Source organism: Saimiri boliviensis, chromosome 12 (genome assembly GCF_048565385.1).
Source record: "Saimiri boliviensis isolate mSaiBol1 chromosome 12, mSaiBol1.pri, whole genome shotgun sequence".
In the NCBI taxonomy this organism is placed as follows: Eukaryota; Metazoa; Chordata; class Mammalia; order Primates; family Cebidae; genus Saimiri; species Saimiri boliviensis.
Genome location: NC_133460.1, coordinates 71731862 through 71754307, shown reverse-complemented (window position 1 = coordinate 71754307; position 22446 = coordinate 71731862). Strand labels below are relative to the sequence as shown.

At 33.9% G+C, this 22446-nt stretch overlaps 1 protein-coding gene across 8 annotated transcripts in view; it reads right to left on the bottom strand.

Annotated features, from left to right (window-relative positions):
• The window catches only part of A1CF (APOBEC1 complementation factor), a 75781-nt gene that overhangs the window by 37906 nt on the left and 15429 nt on the right, over nucleotides 1-22446 (bottom strand). For 3 of the 8 annotated variants that reach the window (XM_039465328.2, XM_003922446.4, XM_010333312.3), the window contains one exon: nucleotides 14048-14191. The exons of 1 other annotated variant lie outside the window; for it this stretch is intronic. In XM_039465328.2, coding sequence (XP_039321262.2) covers nucleotides 14048-14146 — 99 coding nt within the window. In that variant the 5' untranslated portion in view covers nucleotides 14147-14191. 4 more of the 8 variants (XM_074382513.1, XM_074382512.1, XM_074382514.1 and 1 more) reach the window with 4 other exon arrangements.

Below are 22446 nucleotides of genomic sequence, written 5' to 3'. Positions count from 1 at the left end.
TGGAGAAGCCAAAATTTGAACCCAGGCAGTCAGACATCAAAGTTCATCAGCTTAATTTCTATATTTTGCTCATTTGATATATGAAAGCCATTTAGAACAGATGCATACATTAAAATATTCCTTATTCGCCTGGCATGGTGACTCATGCTTGTAATCCCAGCACTTTAGGAGGCTGAGGTGGGTAGATAGCTTGAGTCTAGGAGTTTGAGACCAGCCTGGCCAATATGGTAAAACCCCATTTTTACTAAAAATATAAAAATTAGCCAGACATGGTGGCACATACCTGTAATCCCAGCTAGCTGGGAGGCTGAGGCATGAGAAACACTTGAACCCAGGTGAGATTATGTCACTGTACTCCAGCCTGGGTGACAGAGCAAGACTCTTGTCTCAAAAAAAAAAAAAAAATTACTCCTTATTTATGAAAAAATTGATCATGGCATTAAATAGCAAATTCCCTACTGCAATTTAAAATCATTTCAATTTCCAATCATTTTATTACATAAAATATTTGGAAGAATATATCTCATATTTCTAACCACAAAATTCAAAGTTCAAAACTTTTCGGTGCCAATATGATGCACTGAAATTTCCACAAGTAGAAAATCCCACACCTGACCTCATATGATGGTTAACCAAAATTATTAAAAGCATTGTATAAAATTACCTTCAGGCTATGTGTATAAGGTATATATGAAATGTAAATGAGTTTCATGTTTATATTTGGGTCCCATCCCCAAGATATCTTTATTATGTATATGTGAAAATTCTAAAATTAAAAAAAAAAATCTGAAATCCAAAATACTTCTGGTCCTAAGCAATTTGCATACCAGATACTCAACCTGAATTGCCAAATTACCATCTTCCTCCCTGGGCAAACTCTCCATCTGAGTGACCACGATTCCTCTGAGCCCATTTTTGCATATCTTTGATGTCTATAACATTCAACAGATTATTAAAATAAATTTACTCTACATTTGGTGGCATTTTTACCCTTGCAGTTGAGGACACCAAACTTTCATCCCATAATAGTAAAGTGGCAATTCCAGAAATTCTACATTGAAAAGCTTTGATAGTTTGAAACTAAATAGGCAACCAGCAGATTGACTTTTGAAAATTTATCTTCTAGCATGGGGAGAAATGACAGATACAGGTGAGGGGACGGAAGGCAGCAAACCACACTGCTATGTGTGTACCTATGCAACAATCTTGCATGTTCATCACATGTACCCCAAAACCTAAAATGCAATTTAAAAAAAAAAAAAAACAAAGATTAAAAAAAAAAAAGAAAATTTATCTTCAACTTTCTTGTTTGCTGTAATTGCTAAAAATGTCATCCAACTATTTTATGCATATCATGTGTATAGGAGGATTTATTCATTTATGATCTGAAATAATTGACCAGGAAAGCATATTAATTATCTTTCTGTGATTTCTGCAAACACTTGAAAAAATTCCAAAGAATATTTTTTGAGACTGTAAAGAGATGTCCTGAAGTTCTCTCAGTGGGGGAGATTTGCTCTGTGAGCCACCCACTGGTCTTGGAATGCACCAGTAATGGAAGTCCAGACCAATTTAAGGCAGGCACTGGGCATTAGTCATGAGGTTAGTATAGCTGTCCATTACTCAGAAAGGACAGTTGGGCTCTGGGTTGCTGGTATGTCAGGCACTATTTTCATAGTTGAGGAGTTTAAAATAGATAAAGCCCAGTTATAACTGCTCTTTTCCCTCCTAGCTGATATCTTACTCAAGGGAAGCATTCTTTCCAGCAGCACAAATGTATTAATAGTTCAGAATAAAAGAATATAGATTTTTATTTTTCATGAGACAGTGTTCATTAAACTCTGGAAACGTTTATTTTTCTAATCAAAGACTTAGGAACTGTTGTCTCTCTAGAGTCATATGCAAATAGGTGGAACATCTTCAGCTATGTAAATGAACAATTGAGGACACAATTCTAACTATAAATCCAGTGGCTTTAATTTAAATATTGGATGTTGAGTCTACTCAGTAACTCAGTTAATATGTCAAGAGTACTTGGAAATTTCCTCCTATCACAGAGATTTCAAGCTGTTCATGATGGAGCCATAGAGTCTTCAAGAGATTATGTCTACCATCTTCTTGACCTTGGATAAAAACCACACAACCTTCTTCAATAAATGATTTTAAGCAAAAGTCTTAGCATTGAGGTTGAATGAACTGAGTTAATGTTGGCCACTGAGCATTTGATCTTATTATACAGCTGGGGAATCTGGGCAAAAAATACCTTCTCTTCTAGAACTTAAAAATGGCAGGTACTTGATTTTTCCAGCTTTCCTTGCATCTGGGGCCATCATGGTTATTGGACAATCATGGTTTCCTTTACTAAACCATGGATAATCATGGTTTCCTTTACTAAAATTTAGTTCTGATGTAAAAATCACAAATGGTGCAAACTTTAATGTTGAGTGTTCTGTGATGGTAGATAGCATTTTCTTACCATGACAAATATGTGATGTGGTTTTGGGTATTGTTCTTAAAAGCTTACCCTTGAATTGTATTCTCCACATCTAAAGTTTCTGTGAACCAATTCCCTTTTAATAAACTCTTTTCTATTTAGCCAGTCAGAGTTAGCTTCTGTTACTTGCACATGATAGGAATGGTAGCAGAAACAACAACTATCTCCAACTGAATCAAGTATTTTGCTGAGTGTTATACATTCATTTTTCTCAACAAATCTATGAGGATGCTACTACTATTGCTTTCATTTTATAGATGAGGAATCCAAGGCTTGGAATATGTCCAAATTTATATAAGCAGTAAACAGCAGAGACTAAATATGAAGATGCTTATAGTCATATTATCTTTCTTTCATTTTTACATTAACACAATACACTAATTTTATAGATGAGGAAACTATGTCCAGAGATATTTAACTTGTCTAATATCATGATGGTTTAATTTGTTGTAGAAAACACTAGAATAAAGATCCTATCATTCTAGATTTGGTGAACTTTATGGCATATATAGTATTCAAAAATTCTGATGATTATTTTTCTCAGGCTTACTAGCCTCATAAAACCTCATGTTGTGTGTTACATTTACTTTCCCGTTCAACTTCACCAATCATGGACACTGGATGATTATTGTTTCCCATAAACAAGCCCATTCATAACTGGAAGGACATTAATTAACGAATCGTCATTCAGCCTGTTTTTTCCTGAGTACTAATTTCAATTTCTTTAATGGCTCTTTGGAAAGTTCATATTTTAATTTGTAATCATCTTTGTGGTTCTCTTTGGTTCTTTTTTTTCTCTCTAAGAGGGAAGAAATTGTGTACTTTTCATAACTAAACTTGTTTCAGATGTTTTCCTATCCATTTTCTAATTGATCGGGTTTGTTTTTATTCCTGCTCCTGTTCCCTTAGGTCCTGGCCAATCTACCCATGCTTAGTAGCATTTCAAGCCTTTATCAGCTTGCCAGTCACCAGAACCATGCCTGGAACAGTGGTTCTGTGCCCAAACTCCTGTGCATGGTTCTTAAAGTTGACAAGGCATTGAGAACATCTCTCTTAACTGTGTCACTTGGGTTTCATGAGTGTATACTGTATTTTTCTAGTTATTGATTTATGAGATTGAATAAAAGTATTTATTATACATTATTTCTACTGTATTCCACCTATATACTAGATCCTTCATTATGTGATAGTTTAATGAAAGTCGATAGGGCCATAAAATGTACCAACAGAACTCTCTTCGATGTGATTTTACCTTTGGCTCCTTCCACAGATTTTGTTGACTGAGGACAACAAACAGTGCTATAAGGGATATTCATTTTTAAATTGTATATAAAATAATTATCTATTTTGTATAGTTTGTTCACCTTCACATCTTGTTAAAATCAGTGACTTCATGTTGGTAAAATCTGTTTCTACATTGGAATTTAGAAAGCAGAATTTATTTGGCTTAATATACTGTAGAAGTTGGCATTATTTCTATTAGCTATTTTCTACAATTTTTATAAGGCATATGCAATATGAATGCCAGCTAAAATGTTACTGAAGTAGAAAGAGTAATAACAATTGTAACATAAAGTCTAAATGAGTTGTTGAAATTTATGGACATATAGAATTAGAAACAAAGACAGGGAAAGCTACGATATGAATATAATATTCAAATATTAATTTAGCTTTATCATCATAAACCCTGTATTTCTCAAAATATGTGAGGATGATATTAGGTAGTTAATAGGTCAATATTTCTTATTTTAATAATTATGGATTTTTAAAATGTACATTAGAAAAAGTATAATTAGCACACAAAACCTATGGGTTTCTACTTCTATAAATGAGAAAAAGTTTACTTTTAAAAATAAATGACTAAAAATAGTAAGTTGATTTAATTAATTCTAAATAAAATAAATATTGGCGGCATGTTTCTATGGCAAAAATCATAAAGATTTGCATCAAAAGAAAGATGCAAATGGCTCTTGACTCTTGAAAATTTATTGATTGATTTTACTTTTTACAGAGCCCTAACATTTTATCTTTAAAAAGTGTATGACATGGTTCTTCTGAGGAAACAGCTATTAGTAAATTATGAGTCAACTTCCTGTTACACTTTGGAAGGTTGACAATTAAAAATCTATTTCCAAGGAAATTAATCCTAATTTCACTTGAAGTTGTTAATTGTCTCAGGGAAGCAGAAGCAATTTGTGTTATCAAATTGATGCATTTAATAATATCTTTTAATAATTTCCCCTTATATTTAAGGGATTATTCAGTATCAATGTTTGAAGCATTCAAAAGCAAATAGGCTTTTTAAAATGATATGTTTTGAAAAGATTTTTATAATTTATGATTTTGGTCCTTCATAAGAATGCTGAATTTGAAAATAGACAAAATTAGAAAACAAAAAATTTTTTTTCAAAATTAGAAAACAGAAAACTTTTAGTGTTTTTCAAAATTAGAAAACAAGCATTACTCTGTGTGTGTGTGTGTGTGTGTGTGTTTCTACAAAAGAGAACAAGTAAAATGCCAGCTTCTAAGACTCTCTGTTTACCTTTTCCAGTAAAGTTTGCATAATGATGGACTGCAAAGCATTATCTCGTTTTTTTGAGTCTGGGAATTGCTGTGCTCATGCTCACTTCTGACTCTGGGCATGTGGCTTGACACACTGCTGCCATCTGTAGGAACCTCTAATTCCTTCCAAGAAGTAATTAGGTAACAGCTTTAGTGATTCCTTAATCGGTTTGGGGCTTTTATCCTTTCAGAATGTGCAATTTATTCAATAGGCCCATCTAACTTTTTGTTTACTTACAGATACAATTTGCCTTTTTGAATTAACTATTATTATTGCCATTAGATCTGATTAATTTATGCAAAACTTCCCTTGTACAGATAAAGACACAATGAAGAACTTTTGATATGGGTAATTGCTCTTCTATCTTTTCCTAGTTCAACTTATGCCAAACATAATCCCATCTAATGCACTGGGGTTGAGGCATGTAAGGAATTTTATACAATCATTCTTCTACTTACAACACCCTTGTGAATTTTAATTTCTGACAAGCTGAGGGACTTGGCAAGCCACTAAGTCTTTTCTGATTTTAATTACTTCATCTACAAAGGAGTAGGAGGGTAGACTAGGCAATTGCAGTAGTCCTGTCAGGATGTCAGGGTACTTGTGAAAGGAAGGCTGACTTTGATATCATGTTTAATGGAGGAAAATAATCATAGGATGTTTTGTGAGTTAGTCAATTGGAGTCTTAAGAGGACGTTGTTGTAATTTTAGAAATCAGTGTATCTCCAATTCCATATCCACTTGACATGTGTTCTGTTAACTACCTAATGACTTTTTATGCATTGATTCACTTTGTTACTTAAAGAAACTTGTACCAAAAAGAAAATATATATTGTCTTATAAGTGAAATATCAGTATTATTTCTCACAAATGAATGGTAATTACAAAGACAATTGTAAAAGAGGGAAATAATGATCAACTTCTACCAAGACATTGTCCTCTACTAAAAGCTCTAGACCTGCTCTTGGTACTTAAAAAGGCTCGCAGGGCCTAGAGAAGTATTTAAATCATACCTCCAACAACTAACTTTCCTCACCTGAAAGCCTGAAGGAGTGTTGAAAGTGAAATAATACTCTCTGTATGGGATTGGATGTTATTTAATGATGTGGCGAATGTACCATTTAACGTCATCTCGGTTCTCTGCTCAGCACCTCTTTGACAATGTTATAAAGGATCACAGCTGTTGAAATCCTATAAAAATTCATGATTGGCAGGATCTGTAATCTCCATAATTTCTTCTTTGCCTAGCTTGTTTGAAAGCTGTCTTTGCATCTCATAATGGTAAGCTTTCAGGTTCTGAAGATGAAGAGTCACTTATGTTTAGTTGCCGATCAGTACTAACAACCAGATAGCACTTTTAAAAATTGCGAATTTGTCAGCAAGTGGAGTCCAAAGTCCATAATGCCTGGTCTTGCTTCTGCATGATTGGGTCATGAAGTTCACACTGATTTTTAAGCTGATAAAATAGAAAACTTCTTTGCTTATAGCTTAAGGGAAAGCACTACCACGTGCAGTTTATGAAGATTTTGAATCTTATGTCAAAGACTTCATGTATAGCCAACACCCTGTTAGGCTATTCAAGGAGGAATTCATTACTATTTGGAAACAATGGCTTCTGGAACATATCTGTGTTCCTTGGGATAATGAAGTTCCCTCAAATGTTGGGCACACACCCCTCCACAAAGGAATTCACAGAACTGCTTCTTCATTTGGAGTCTTTTGCACCATGCGGTGGCATCTCTGGCTAGTAGAAGTAAGACTGCTTCCGAGCTTTAAAATAAAGTTGGCCTGTGGGTGGCTGGGGTGATAAACTTAGGGAAGCATGAGCCTGTGATCATCTACTGGTCCCATCCTGTTCTGATGCTTATTGCTACCTATTTAAAGAGTTGGTATCTATGCACTTGGTGAATGACCTAAGTCCTTGGATAGCAGGGATGTGAGCAGGTGGTGAGAACAGTCAATAGAGGCAAAAGTAGGACCCAGGAGCTATATTTTTCTATGAAGTCAAATTCCTATTTCTGTCACTAGGGTTTTTTGTGCAGTGGTTGAAAAAGAATGTCAACGCTACAGTGTTTTTCCATCTGCTCTTCTCAGAACTAGTCTAGATGAAGCCAGTTAGTAAACCTGAGGCCCTCAAGTTATTTTTATTGTATTATTTGTAGGAAAAAATGCCATTTGAGAAATATCCAATTAAAATTGCCTAAGTATATTATTTCAAACCAGAAAGACGGAGAGGTAACTTAATCTGGGGCACTCTTAGAAGAGAAACGATATTCCAATTAGACTTGATCTAGCACCATCCTTTGTACCTGATGGCTTGTATTTGCTGAAGAATCGAAAAAATTAGAATCAAAACATGTAATTTCATTGAAACTCAATACAAGAGAGTATGGATAGAAAGGAAAGTGTGAGGAGTGGAAATTGAATGCTGTATTTTGTTCCTAGTTTGTAGAGATTGTTCCCAGGACACCAGGCTGATTAATAGAGGAATTGAAAGATGACACCCACTTACTTATCTGCAGTAATAACACTAGATGTTAGAAATTAAGACATATTAATGTCTTCACTGCCCTAAAGTGTTCTGCGTTTTATAAATATTTTGTTTAAGGAGTACTGGCTGTGTGTTCCATCTTCCTGGGATACTTAGCTCCTTGCAAAGTTTGTTTGCTCTCGTAAGTCTCAGCTTCAATGTCATTTTTCCTAAAGAAGGTCACCTGGCATTCTCTTTTACACAATATGTTTTATCGGATTCTTGGCACTTACCATGGTCTGTAATTACTTTGCTTGTTTCTTTGTTTATTTTCTATCTTTTCTATGAGGCTAATCTTCATAAAGGTAGAAACATGTCTCTCTTTGTGGTGGAATCAACAAATGAATTAATAAATGAATGGGTGAGAGCCCAGTGCTTGAGTTGGTGTGAATAGGCAGCACAAGAAGGGATACACCTACTTCTTTTAAGGAAGAGTAAATACTCTTCTATATTATAAGGAATTTTCTTTAAAAGCTAGATTAGCTTCTAATATAGAGCACTAGTTTAAGGATTTGAGTTGGAGTCAGCAAACTTTTTTTGTAAAGGGCCAGATAGTTGATGTTTTAGGCTTTTTGTTTGTTTTAAAAAAGAAATCCTTAAAACATTTTTAAAAAGTATTCATAGCCTGCAATTATGACAGAAACAAGTGGTAGCCACATTTGGTTCATGGGGCATAGTTTGTTGACCCCTGTTTTATAATTGTGTAACTCTGGGGCTTATTTTCTAACTACAAAACAAAAGGATTGGACTATATCAATATTTTTAAAAAGCTTATATATGTGTAGAATTAGAAATAATAGTCTAGTGAACGTAGGCACCTATCATCCAAATTTAATAACGAAGATTTTTTCCATGTTTTTTTTCTTTCTTTTACTCCTAACCAAATGACCCTTAGAATTTTTTTTACCTTATAAGATTTTTCCTTGTAATAAAAATAATCTGTGTTTATTACAGAAAATTTAGAAAATGAAGAAGAACAAGCAAGAAAAAATTAGATTACCCTTTGTTATTTTACAATATTCTTTATTGTATGTGAATAATTTCTTAAAATATTATTTATAAATATATGTAGCCCTCAGATTTTTAACTAAATGTTAAAATTTGGATACTTCTCCATGTCTGAAAATTCTTTGAAATAATAATTTTATATTACTATATAATTTGAAAATATAAGGATGATCATAGTTTATTTGACCATTAATATTTGTTGGATATTTAAGATATGTTTAACTTTAAATTTCTAAAAAAATTATAAATTTCACTATGATGAACATTCTTATGTCTAGATATTTGTCCTCATTCCTCAGGTCAAAGAGCATGGTCAGTTTTAAGCCTCTGTACAAAAATTGCTCATCTATTTGGTACCCACAGCTGTATTGCTCATTTGAGGCTGCCTTATGTTGTTGCTGTTTTAAATTTTGAATATATTCTTTTTCATTTTACCCATGTTATATGAACTTTAGGTCAGGCACTGCGTTTTTATATTCTCTAATCCCAAGACCCAGCACTAACACATTTTTTTCAATAATAAGGATTAAGGAAGCAAAACAAGAACAAAACCAAAACAACAACAACAAAAAACACACGAAAAAACAAAAAACACCCCCCAAAACAACAAAACAACAAAACCTTGATGCTTATTTAGGATGAGCATTGGTTTAAGAAAGCAAGGAGACTATCATACCTTATAAAAATTGATTGTGCTGTAATGAGTTTTAGAAAATAAACTACCAATAGGATAACTAGATAAACAATGCTAATACATACCACATTTTAACTTATATATATTTATATATGTGTATATATTTTAAAATACTATTTTTTAATATATTTTTAAGTCTGTGTCTATTTTTAAAAATATTCAGGCTACTTGAGGGTGATTTTTATTAAATATACATTTAGGTTTAGTTGCAATAGAATTAAACTTGATGTCACCAGATACCACATTGGGTGGAAGTGTATACTTTTCTGAATATGCTTACCTATGAGAATGTATTTTTTTAGTTCTAAGGATAAAATTCCAGGTGGGAGGAGTATCACATATCACAGTTTATGACCCACATCATTAATGCATTCTTGAGGAAAGGCTCATCATAATGTAATTTGTTTTTGTCTTTAGCTATCAAAGAAATATATGCTAGCTTTAGAAATCTGGAAGTACAGTTAAGAATAAAAAAGCTGGGAAAAAAAATCCCCACATACAATTCCATTACCCAGAGGCAAAGACTATCCCCATGTTAATAATGTAGCACATTTCCTTCCAAAATACTTTTATAAGGCTTAATGCAATTATGAAGCTTAAAGTTTAACTTAGTAGCATTATACAATTTTTATCAATAGTATTTATTGAATACCTACTATATGTGGGGTACTGCATTACGTCTCTTTATTCTCTAAAATACTTTGACAAACAGTTCAGCCATCAATATCCAAAGATATTTAATTATTTTTTAAAAATCACAAAGCATATTTCCAAATCCTTAGAAGCACGCATTATTGCATCAGTTGCTACATAAAAGACTGGCTCACGTTATTAAGTAACTCACATAATTCTATTTTTAATATCTGTATTTGTCCTGCTAGTGATAAGAGAGCACAAATTTATCACTCTGTTTTTGAATTCTTGTTTTGCAAATATTCAACATTCAGTATTAGAGACTGTAAAGATACAGCAAAAGTAAAGCCTTCAAACTCTAGTTCATAGAATTCTAAACTATCATTTTATGGGTATGCTTTTTTGATTGTATTAAGATGTTTCTTTACCTTAACTTTCGTACAAAAACTTTAAAAAAAAGTGAACCTGATGTTCTTAATGTTGTCTTTCTTTCTTTTTGGATAATCATACTAATCTTTTGTATAATCCAGAATAGGAAGGCTGAAGTATTAGTACGACTAAAGGATTTTCCCTAACTTACGAAAAGTTTGAAGTTGTGTTTCTACGCATGCCTGGTCTACCCTTTCGACCAAATAGTCCGGTGTGCTGACCAGTGACTAGATTTAGAAGATACTAGAATCACAAAAATCATGGGCAAATAGTTGGGTATTACCAAGCTGATCTTCCAGGAGATTATGGCTTGAAGTTGTTAAGGGACTTATTCAAGATCATACAACTCATATGTGGTTGGGACTAGATTAGATTATAGGCCTTCCGACTTAAAGTTTTGTGTAATTTTCCACACTCTGTAGCCAAAATCAGGAGGGATTCTTCAATTCATTCCAAATGATTGAGTTATATAGGTATTTACATTACGATCAGAAGCCTTAGCTATAGATAACTAGCGTTTAGAATATTAGGCTTCCACATTATTGAAGATCTTCTGATTCAACATTCACATTGCTAACCAATATTACTTAAAGTGAATCATGTTACAAAGTTTAGTTTCAAATAAAATGTTTTTTGCATGCTCTGGCATGCTGATCTCTAAAATTGCAATCTTAAAAGTCTCATTATAGCAACTCTTAGTTTTCTGAATCTAGGCAAAAAAATTGGCCAATAACAACAGAATCTTAGCCTATCAATCTCACAAGTTATCTAAACTGTTTGTGCCGTGTTTTCTTCATCAGGAAATTGGGAATAAACATAGTAGCTACCACACAGTGTATAGTAAGGACTAGATTAATTAACATACACAAAGCAGTTAGAATATTTTTGTTATTATTATTACAATTAAATTGTGGTCTAAGTCATGACTATAAACATTTTCTGAATATTATTGAATATATAAGATCAAGGTAATATGGAGATTGGCCATATTATTTTAGGAGTATGTTATATGAAAACATTTTAAATTATGCATATGATTTTTCTCTATCAGATAAATGTTCTTAAATCATAACATTAGACCTTACAATGGAGTAAAATTTTAAAATGGAGTAACATTATCTCCAATGTTATTTGGGTCTCTTCAAAAAAATTATTTGCAAACTATCTACGTAGCTTTAACAATAATGCTACAATTGTCCTTCAGAATTTTTTATATGATTACTGTTAGTAACTGAATAGTATTTCATCTGTAACAGGAATTTAAGATGGAATTGGACTTTTAAGATTGATGCATAATAATATGCATATTTATGGAGTCCGTATATGGTATTTTAATACATGCATACAATATATAATGATTGAATCAGGGTGAGTAGGGTATCTCTCATCTCAATTATTTGTGTCGGGAACATTTCAGATCTTCTTTTCTAGCTATTTTGAAATATGTAATAAATTATCATTAACTCTGGCCTCTGGTTTTGGTATGAAACCAAGTGACTAGAGTACCAAGCAGTATGAGAAGGTAGCAGGAAACTATTTTTGCATTGTTAACTCTTACTCAACATTCCACACTTAGAAAAGAGGTTGGAGGGTTTGAGGGGAGTTTTTGGAATTTATGCAAAGATATTTGGAGACAACTGCTCTTGTGTTGTGAGTTTTAGTTCCCCCTAAATGGGAGGAATTGGGAGTTGCCTATCATTTTGCCTCAAGCAGGAGAGAGGAGTAGCAGAGAAACCACCTAGACAGCTTGATGTGTATTCCTTGCCTTTGTGTTTGGGAAAGACGCTAGCTGGTGGGTCTAACTCACTCCTGAAATCTCTCAATGTGAACAACAGCTTCGTTGTTGGCAAGGAGAGGTGGTTGCTTTGTGTCACCTTAACTTCCAGATTTTGCTGGGTCAGGGAATGTGTGTTTCCAGGGGACTAGAGTTTGGCCGCAGGTAGGAATTAATGATTATCTCCCATCCTCTCCATGAGGGCAGATTCAGATATCAAAGAGAACCCAGCAGGAGGCTGGGTGTATGAGGATCCTGCAAAGAATTGCACAAGCTTTAGATACCTGTCAGGTCCCAGAACCCAATGAAGATAGCTCAGTAAAAACTTTCCTTCCCCCATTCCTTTGCTTAATTTTTCCCTTCTGCTTCAATCAGGAGTCAGAAATTATTGTTACCAAACTGGTGTTGGAAGAGGAAAACAAAGCTCAGAAAAACGGAAAAGAAATAATTCTCCACCCTGACATACGTGGGGAAGGAGAAATAACTATAACTTCGAGTGATTTTAAGTCTTTACTTTTATTCCAAACTGTATCTACTTTGGAATAATATCAATATGAAAAAAATATCAGTTTTTTAATGAAGGATCTTTTATTATCTGAACGTTACCAGAAAAGTTACGAGACTTGACCTAAATTTCATCTGGGGGAAAAGGAAGAACAAGTACCCAGAATTGAATTAAATATAATTGGCAATTTATATTATTTTAATATTATTTTTTATAAATTCTGCTTGTTGAGTATAATAATTATACATTGATAGTTTACTTAGTAATTTTCTTATATTTATACATTTAGGTTTATGACATGCATTCTGGCTAATGTCACATTAGACAGGTTTATGCATATTTCTATCTTATATTATGGGTTCTTAGAAATACAGTTCCAGAAAGGGAACACTCTTATGTATAAATATTAACAGATTGCTGTTTGAAAGGATTGAAATGCTTTCTATTTCACCATCTTTGCACAAATGTTTCTAATATCAAGAAGTTCAAAATTAAAAAAAGATTCAAAACATTCTTGATGTTATAACATTTATGGGAAGTGTTGATTGCTAAAAAAAAAAAAACCCTTTTTTCAAAAGTTTATTAATGAGCCTAAAATAATTTGACTTTTAACTATTAAGAAAACTAATACATCAGTATCTCAGTGACTTAAATGAAACTTCAAAAAGTCAACTATGAAATAATAGAAACTTAATAGAAATTAAAATACTTTGTCCTACTGTAAAAAGACCAACATTTTTTCTTTAAATAAGATAATATATGTATCTAACACTACATTGTTTGCTTTTTAATGCAGCATAAGTTCTCTAAAGGAAGGAATCATAAAGATAATAGTAAAATACAGATAATTTCTAAAAGACAACATCTATGAATAGACAGTTTTATTGTGGTTTTTTTTTTCTTTTAAAAAATGCAAAACATGGACAGAAGTTAGTATTATATATACTAGACTGGATGAGTGGGTATTCTGAGAAAACAAACTGCAGCAGCTAGACACAAAATGTTCATTCCTTGGATCCCACGTCTAGAAGTCTTACATCTGCAGTGATCTCTCTGGAAACTAAGTCTGGTTCCTGCTATAGTTTACTTTCTGCTGATTTCTGAAACACCAATGTGGTTCTACTTCACAGCCTTGAGTGGCAAATTCTAGCTGCCTTTTTGTGATAGTCTCTATAACTGTGGACACTGATTCTGTGACAAGTTAAGGTTGAATTGATAACCTAGAGTAGAAAGAAGGTTACATTCAGGGTCATCTACAAAACTGAAATGTTGCAATTCCCTTCTCTTTTAGAAAGGGACATTTTTTTAAAGAGCTACATAACTGACCATTCCCATTTTGCATTTTAGGACCACTAATATTCCCACCACTGTGCAAATTCAGTGGTGAGTCTCAGCAGATTTCACAAGAAGTTCCTACCTGGACCAAGCTATATCCTGTGCGCTGGACCAGTGCACGGAGGGCTGCTTCCTTCTGGGTGCCGCTCAATCCATCCCCGGATTTGTGATTTGATTCCATTGAGAGTGATTATCAGCAAAAAATCAGGTTAATTAGGGTTGCTCACTGAAACCAAATTTAAGATAAATTAAGTAAATTACTGTTGCCAAGTCCAAACTTCTCCTTTTCATGAAGGTCATCTTTAGGAAATACTGTCTGTAAATGAGTCATTAAAGTTAGAGCAACTAAGAGTTATATACAAATAAGGCTCGGTGAATGTACTCAAAAACTTTTAAAAATGTGCAATATTAGTTGAAATTTAGAAACACAACAATGAATAATACTCATTCTCCAATTATAATGCAGATTAGTAATTCTGAATCCACTTATCTCAGGATGTCACCAAATGCCCAAAAACAGATCAGCTCCCATCTATTAAAATAATATGAAGGATGGTCCTTAAAGATGTGGGAAGAGGGCACCATCATTAATTCTAATCACTAAGATAAGGCATCAGAATTCTCAGAGATTGAGCTGTATTTTATGTGTCAGCTGAAACAATTATCTACTTATTCTCCAAAGATAAAATTTTAGAACAAAATGTGCCAGTATCATATATACAGAAGTCATCGTGCAAACTACTCTATGTAATAAAAATGTGACATTGATTTTAACAAAACAAGAACAATAGATACTTTTGCGTTGATGTGGGAAGGGTCTGCTGACATCCAGATCACATGCCACAGATATGCTCAGTAGAGTACATGAAAAAGTCTGTAAAATCTAAAAAATGATGCAAGTTTACATATGTTCATGTTGCATATACAGCATTTCATTGTCTGTATTTTCTATTTTGGAAACATGATTTGAATTACATTTTAAATGGGTAGTTCTCACATCCACAGGTTTCCAGAACAGGATAATATCCATTTTGAAGGTTCTAGGCTGTTGGGGGTGTGAGGCCTGAGAGGTTCCCACATATACAGAGGTGAAGGCTGCCACACTAATTACAGAATTAGTGGCTCAGGGAAGGTTCTATGCTGGGTTTTCATTCTGTTTAATGTGCGCTGTCAACAAGGACAGAGGAAATATGTTTTACAATGATCTGACTCAAATGCAACTAGAATGTATTTGAATATAGGTACTTTTGAAAATTTTCTGACTTATTCATTGAGAATTCCTGTACTGCTTTTCATTGTCCTTTAAATATTGAGGATGAAGATACCATTAATAATATAAGAAACTGAGTGAAAAATTGGGTGAAAGAAAAAACTTTCTTTCAAGAAAAAAGAAGTGGAAGTGGTCATTTCTGAAAAATGCAGCTTTAAGGTATTCTAGTACAAAAATTACCATTACTTGAATAATAGAATAGTAATAGAAAAAAATTTACCATTACTTGAATAATAGAAGAGTAATAGAATATTACTATCAGCAACAATAGCAATATTATTAGGACTGTCTACTAATATTAGTATTAATAGTACTACTATTACTAATAGCACTAATATTAGTACTAATATTACTAATAGCATTAGTATTACTAATTGTAGCACTATTAATAATGCCAGTGCTAGTGTTACTAATAGTTGTAATAATGGAAATACTAATATAGTAATTGTGTATTACTATTAGTATTACTATTGCTACCACCATTATTATAGTATTATTTTAATTACAGGTAATTATTACTATTAATACTATTGTTATAATTAGTGCTACTGTAGTAATACTAATAGTACTACTATTAGTAATAGACATAGGGTTTCTACTATTGAAGTAGTAGAAATAAAGAATTCCACCGGCCGGGTGCGGTGGCTCAAGCCTGTAATCCCAGCACTTTGGGAGGACGAGGTGGGTGGATCACGAGGTCAAGAGATGGAGACCATCCTGGTCAACATGGTGAAACCCCGTCTCTACCAAAAATACAAAACATTAGCTGGGCGTGGTGGCGCGTGCCTGTAATCCCAGCTACTCAGGAGGCTGAGGCAGGAGAATTGCCTGAACCCAGGAGGCGGAGGTTGCGGTGAGCCGAGATCGCGCCATTGCACTCCAGCCTGGGTAACAAGAGCGAAACTCCATCTCAAAAAAAAAAAAAAAAAAAAAAAAAAGAATGTCCCAAACTAATAGATAAGCTTCATTTAGAAAGTAATATTTTGGCTAGGTACAGTGCCTCATGCCTATAATCTCAGCACTTTGGGAGGCTGAGGTAGGCAGATCACATGAGGTCAGGAGTTCGAGACCAGCCTGGCCAACATAGTGAAACCCCGTCTCTATTAAAAATGCAAAAATTAGCCAGGAGTGGTAGTGCATGCCTGTAATCCCAGCTACTTGGGAAGCTGAAGCATGAGAATCACTTGAACTCGGGAGGTGGAGGTTGCAGTAAGTCAAGATCATGCCATCGCACTGCAGCCTGGGCAACAGAGTGAGACCGTCTCAAAAAGAAAGAAAGAAAGAAAGTGTATTTTCAGTATAATTTAGAAAATCAAAAGAAAAATTGAGATTATGAAGAGTTAACTGTTTTCAGGGCCAGAACAATGTTATTCTCTGCATATCAACATGGACATTCTTGCCTTCACCTTTCTGATGGTTCTTGCTTGCTGCTGATCCAGGCCAATTAAGTTTGCATTCACTGATTGTTTCAAGAAGCATACAGTTAATACTCTCTGTTTGCCAGCTCTACCTTCTGCCTGGCTTTAGGGCATCGTGTTTTATGGGGACTCTGTTAACTTAGTAAGTTAACATGCCAGCTTCAGTGTTTGTACTTTGCAAAAGGCAAAGACTTTTGAAGACTTACAAAGGAAACTAGTCTTTAAGATAAAATCTAACTCTTGCTCTTTTCCCAAAGGTTACTAAAATTGTCTTTTTGTGATGACACCCTCAAACTCTCCTACTGTACTGAATTAACCTAACAAAAGCAGGGAGGCTGTGGATGGGGTCTGCTAGGATTATTTATGTATGTCTTGAGGCTATTTAAAGGCAAAGTCTACAGTCTACTGGCCAAATTGTAGATTTGTTCTTTGCTGAACTTCATCTTTGCCATTGAAAAGATAACAGCCATGGTGAAATGACAAGGTCGTATTTGCAAAATCTGCCTTTAGTTCTGGTTAATCATTAGTAAAGGTTATTAAAGGTATTTTGAGATCAGAAAGGTCTTTCGATCACATATAAATTCACTCTGAAGTTATTGAGAAAATCTCTATAATATCTCAATTATAGTGTTAAGTCATTGGGAATCAGGGCATGGAAATAAAATTCAAAATCTGCCATAAGAAACACTTAATCTTTAATTTTCATTTTGCAAAAATAACCCTCTCAAAGTATTGACCTGTTCTAAGGGGTGAACTTGAATCCCAGATAAATATTTATTTTAAGCAAGTCAAACTTTTGTTAAAAAGCTTGGTCAATTTGAAATAAAGTCTTTGTAATACATCTTCTAATTTAGCACCTTATAAGTTCTTCAGATCAGAATTATAAAAGGATATATGTTATCTTAATGTATCTTATTGAGGAAATAGAATTTAAAACAAACATATGGCATGCATTAAAACTTTAGGAACTAAAGAAAAGCATTCATGAGTATTTACCACCTATTAATTCAGAAATTATTTATTGAGTATCTACTGTCTTTCAAGAATTTTCAAGACATAGGGATGTAGCTGAGAAAATACCAGACCTCTCATCCCCCAAAATATGATGGAGTTTTATAGGGCATGAAAGAGATAATAAATAAGATCAGTAAGTAAAATATGAAAAAGTGGATCTCATGGAGGCAAAAAGTAGAAAGGTGGTTACCAGAGGCTGAGAAAGGTAGTGGAGAGGAGATGAGAAGTTGGTTAAGGGGTACAAAATACAGTTATAAGTTCTAGTATTTGATAGTACAGTAGGGAAATTATAGCTAAAAATAATTTATTTTATATTTTAAAATAACTAGAAGATTTATAATATTCCAAACATAAAGAGAAAATAAATATTTGATGTGATATTCCAATTACATTAATTTGATCATTACGTATTGTGTAGAGATATCACAATATTACATGTACTCTCAAAATATGTACAAACCAATATATATCAATACACAGTAAGTAAAATATAGTATGCTTATATAATTTATGTGGAGAAAATCCACAGGTTTGTGGCACAGCACTGTTATCTAGATAAGGATGGCCGAGAACAGAAAGGATCAAAAAAGATGGAGATTGGATGGAGGGGAAGACTACTGTCAGTATTACAGGAAATAATCATATATTCACATACTCTAAGCATCAGTTTCCTCATTTGTGAATTGGGGTGATGAGCAGGCTGTGCACCATATTGTGAAGATGAAATGTGAAAACACCTGTGAAACACTGTCCTATGTTTGCTAATAACTCATGCTGGAGGGGAGAAGCAGAGTAGAGGAATAGCAAAAGGACTCCAGGAAGGGCCTGATGAAATGCCAACCCTTCCTTGTTTAATTTCCTCCCCTTTCACTTCTTCTTTATATCCCTTCTAACAAGGGGACGGGGAAAGGACACTAAGTGTGAAAGACCAGGACTTCCTCTAGTTCTTACAGTTTCCGTTAACTGGCAATCAGTGTTTCCCTGTCCTCTCAGACAGTATGTTTTTATTAGCAGTGGAACATTTGGTTGAAATATATCCTCACCACCAAACCTGCTATGTGAAAATGGCCCCTTCTTTTCTTCTTCAACTTTCATCCCAGAGGAAGTTCTCTGAGCCTGTTTATTTACGCATAAAAATAGGATGAGGCCGGGTGTGGTGGTTCATGCCTGTAATCTCAGCAATTTGGGAGGCCTGGGAGTTCCAGACCAGCATGGGTAACATGGCAAAACCTCATCACTATAAAAAATACAAAAAATCAGCCAGGTATAGTGGCATGCACATGCACCTGTAGTCACACTACCTGGGAAGCTGATCACCTGAGCCTGGGAGGTTGAACCTGCAATGAGCTTTGATTGGGATACTGCACTCCAGCCTGGGTGACAGAATGAGACCCTGTCTCAAAAATGCTGCTGCTGCTGCTACTACTACTACTACTACTACTACTACTACTACTAATCATTAAATAAATACAACTGGGATGCTAATAAGTTCACCACAGGGTTCTTTGATAATTCAATATTAATATTGGGAGCCAAATAATGAACATACATTTAAAATACTTAAAATGATTTCTGGCATGTAATAACTGTCCAATAAATATTAGCTATTATATCATTTTAATTATTATAATTATCAATCTCTAAATCCAAGAGGCAGAATTTCAAAACTGTGGAAAGGATGAAGCCCCAGGTTCTTAGCATGATGCATTACCCCTTCAGAACTAGATCCTATACTCCCCTTCCAGTGTCGTTCACATGCCCTGCCACTTGGCCTTCTCATGTTTTCTTACACCTCCAGGATCACTGCTTGGAATGCCCTTTCCTTCCCATGCCTCCTAACTTCACCATAGCAGCTGTATTGATCCTTCTCGACTTGATTAACATCTTCTTTGCTCTGTGATGCTTTCTTTCTTTGACAACCTCTGTAGGTAACCTTTAAGTGTCAGCTCCTTGGTGCTCTCAAAAAAACCTGTACATCCCTGTATTGTTTCACACATGACTGTATTTATTGGCTTATATGTCTATTTTTGTCACCAAATTGTGAGCTTTCTGAGCATAGGGACTATCTTATACCTCATCTTTGTTTGCCCAGAAGGCTCTGCTTGACATTATGCTAAGTGCTTAATAGATACTTGTAGAAGAAATGCAAAACTTTGGATCAGCAAGTTTATGAATTACAGTGACTTGCAGTCAAACTGAAGTAAAAGTAATCTGAATTGAAAGTCCTAATACTTATTATTTCTCTTCTCTGGTTACTTCCTGGAAGTTCTCTCCTGGAATGAACTTGTTTTATGTAAGAAATTGATTCTTGTGGTTTCTCTGCATTTGCCAATATGCCATCATACTTGTGAGAGAGACAAGAAAAGTAAAAAAAATTCAGAATAGAGTGATTAAAATATAAAGTTAATATTTGGACACACTTTTCTACATCTGTCTAGTTTTATATTTGCAACGCCAGTGCCTATTTGACTAAGAAAACAAATATCTAGAAATTATTAGGGTTCAAGATTTCTGCATTTCTGAAAGGCAGAGAGGGTTGGAATGAATAGCTCACCCATCACTTGGCTGCAATTGCTCAATGGAAATTGCCAGAGTTCACTATTGGGCAAGGTTAGAGTTGCGGTTCCTGACCCTGTTGGCCTCAGGTGCCAGTAGATCCTGTTTCAGGGAAGTTGGCAGGGAATCAGATGAGAAGAAAGTTGGAAGAGAGTCACAGGCAGGGTAGCACATTCTGACTTTTCTAAATCTAAACGTATTAGACAGATACTATGTCCTGCTCTTTGGTTTTATAACCAAAGAGCTAAAAAGAGGAAACACATTTATCTTGTAACTAAAAACTCACCCCACATGAAGAACCAAGTCATGGAAAGAAAACTAAGAGAGGATTTTAAGTGAGATTTGAAATGGTTGATGAGGATTTATAACCAAAGTCTATATATTTGCCTGATGATGCTGAGTAAGTAATACTTTGCATTGCTTGATACAAAGCGCTAATATTCACCTTGGAAAAATATTTACAATTGATCATAAGTCTATTTTGGAAATAAATTAATGTGGCAGCATGCATTTTGGACATGCATCATGAGCTGTAGCAAAATTAATAGAGAATATGAATGCTTAAAATTTCAAAAATGTAGCCATGAAGATATCACACAAAGTCCCAATATATGGCATCTTATTGTTCTAAAACAATAGTAGAACAAAATTAACCAGAACCTCCTCTATGTTATTAAGGCATTAGTAATAAATCATACATTAATTTGGAATTTGTCAATTTGGACCAAGACAAGGCTTAAAGAAAAGAAATGTAAAAGCTGTTCATAGCAGACATGTTAATTTTACTTATACTTATTGATGAAAATTTTTCTCTGTAGTAGGTTTCCACATTGTAAAGAAGGACAAGCTTACACTGAAATTTCAGTTCTGTTCCTGCATTATCGGTAGCAAACTTACACAGAAACAGAACTGAAATTTAAATGTAAGCGTCTTTTAAAACGTGGAACCTGCTATAGAGGAGAATAACAAACCAAATACTGCATGTTCTCGCTTAGAAGTGGGAGCTAAATGATGGGAACATGTGGACACATAAGGGGGACAACACACACTGGTGCCTTTCAGAGGGTGGAGGGTGGGAGGAAGAAGGTCAGGAAAAATAAATAATGGGTACTAGGCTTAATACCTGGGTGATACAATAATCTGTGCAGTAAATTGCCATGACACAGTTAACGTATGTAAGAAACCTACACTTGTACACATGAACTTAAAAAATAAAAGTTAAAAAAATTTAGTTCTGGTACCATGATTTGAACTTTTCTGAGACCTGGTTTTCTAGTCTAAAAGGGGATAAGAACACTGATACCTAATTTGAAGGGTTTTTAAAGGATGAAATAAATAAAGTAATGAATGTGAGAGCGCCTAACATAGTACCTGGCATACAGACGGTGCTGTGGAAATATTCTGTTCTTATTCTTTTTCTGCTGCTTTGTTTAACTCATCTTAGCCATCATCTGTGATTTTCTCATTGGTTGCTCTCCTCCTGTTTCTCCAGTGCAGAGAAAAATGCAATTTTGAATGCGTTATCTTAAGCTTTTTATATTGCCTTAATAATGGATTCAGTTACTTAATTTATCTTTGTTTTTGCTTCTCAGTAGAAAAGTCCTTAAGTTTCTGAGACTGTTCATGTTTGTCACCTCTCATAGAATATATTAGCATCGTTATTAAGGTTAGGCACAAGTGAAATATCTAATAATAAAGAAATATTTGAATAAGCAGTGGTACAGTGCAGCAAATCAATGTTATAGAAAAATATATAATGACTTGGACAGATATTTGTAAAATACAAAGTAGAAAAGGCAGATTATAAAATAAAATTTATGGTCTGATTTCATTTGTATTAATTTTTATATTCAAAAATACTTTGATTACAAAAAGCTAATTGATATCTCTGGGTGGGTGGATTAAAAAATTATTTTTGTTTTCTTCATTCTTGCTTATTTGACTATATTTAGCTATCTATGATACATAGCTCTTATTCATACTATAAAATGTAAAAGTTAAAATTATGTTAATAAGTGGATGTTAATAAAAATGTCATACTTTTCATTGAGATGTGGTCAAGATTTTATTTTTTAATTAATACATAATAGATGAACATATTTTTAGGGTACACGTGATAATTTAATCCATTTATATAATGTATAAAGCTCAAATCAGCGTAATTGGGATATCTATCACTTTAAACATTTGATTCTTCTTTATGCTAAAAACATTTAAATCATT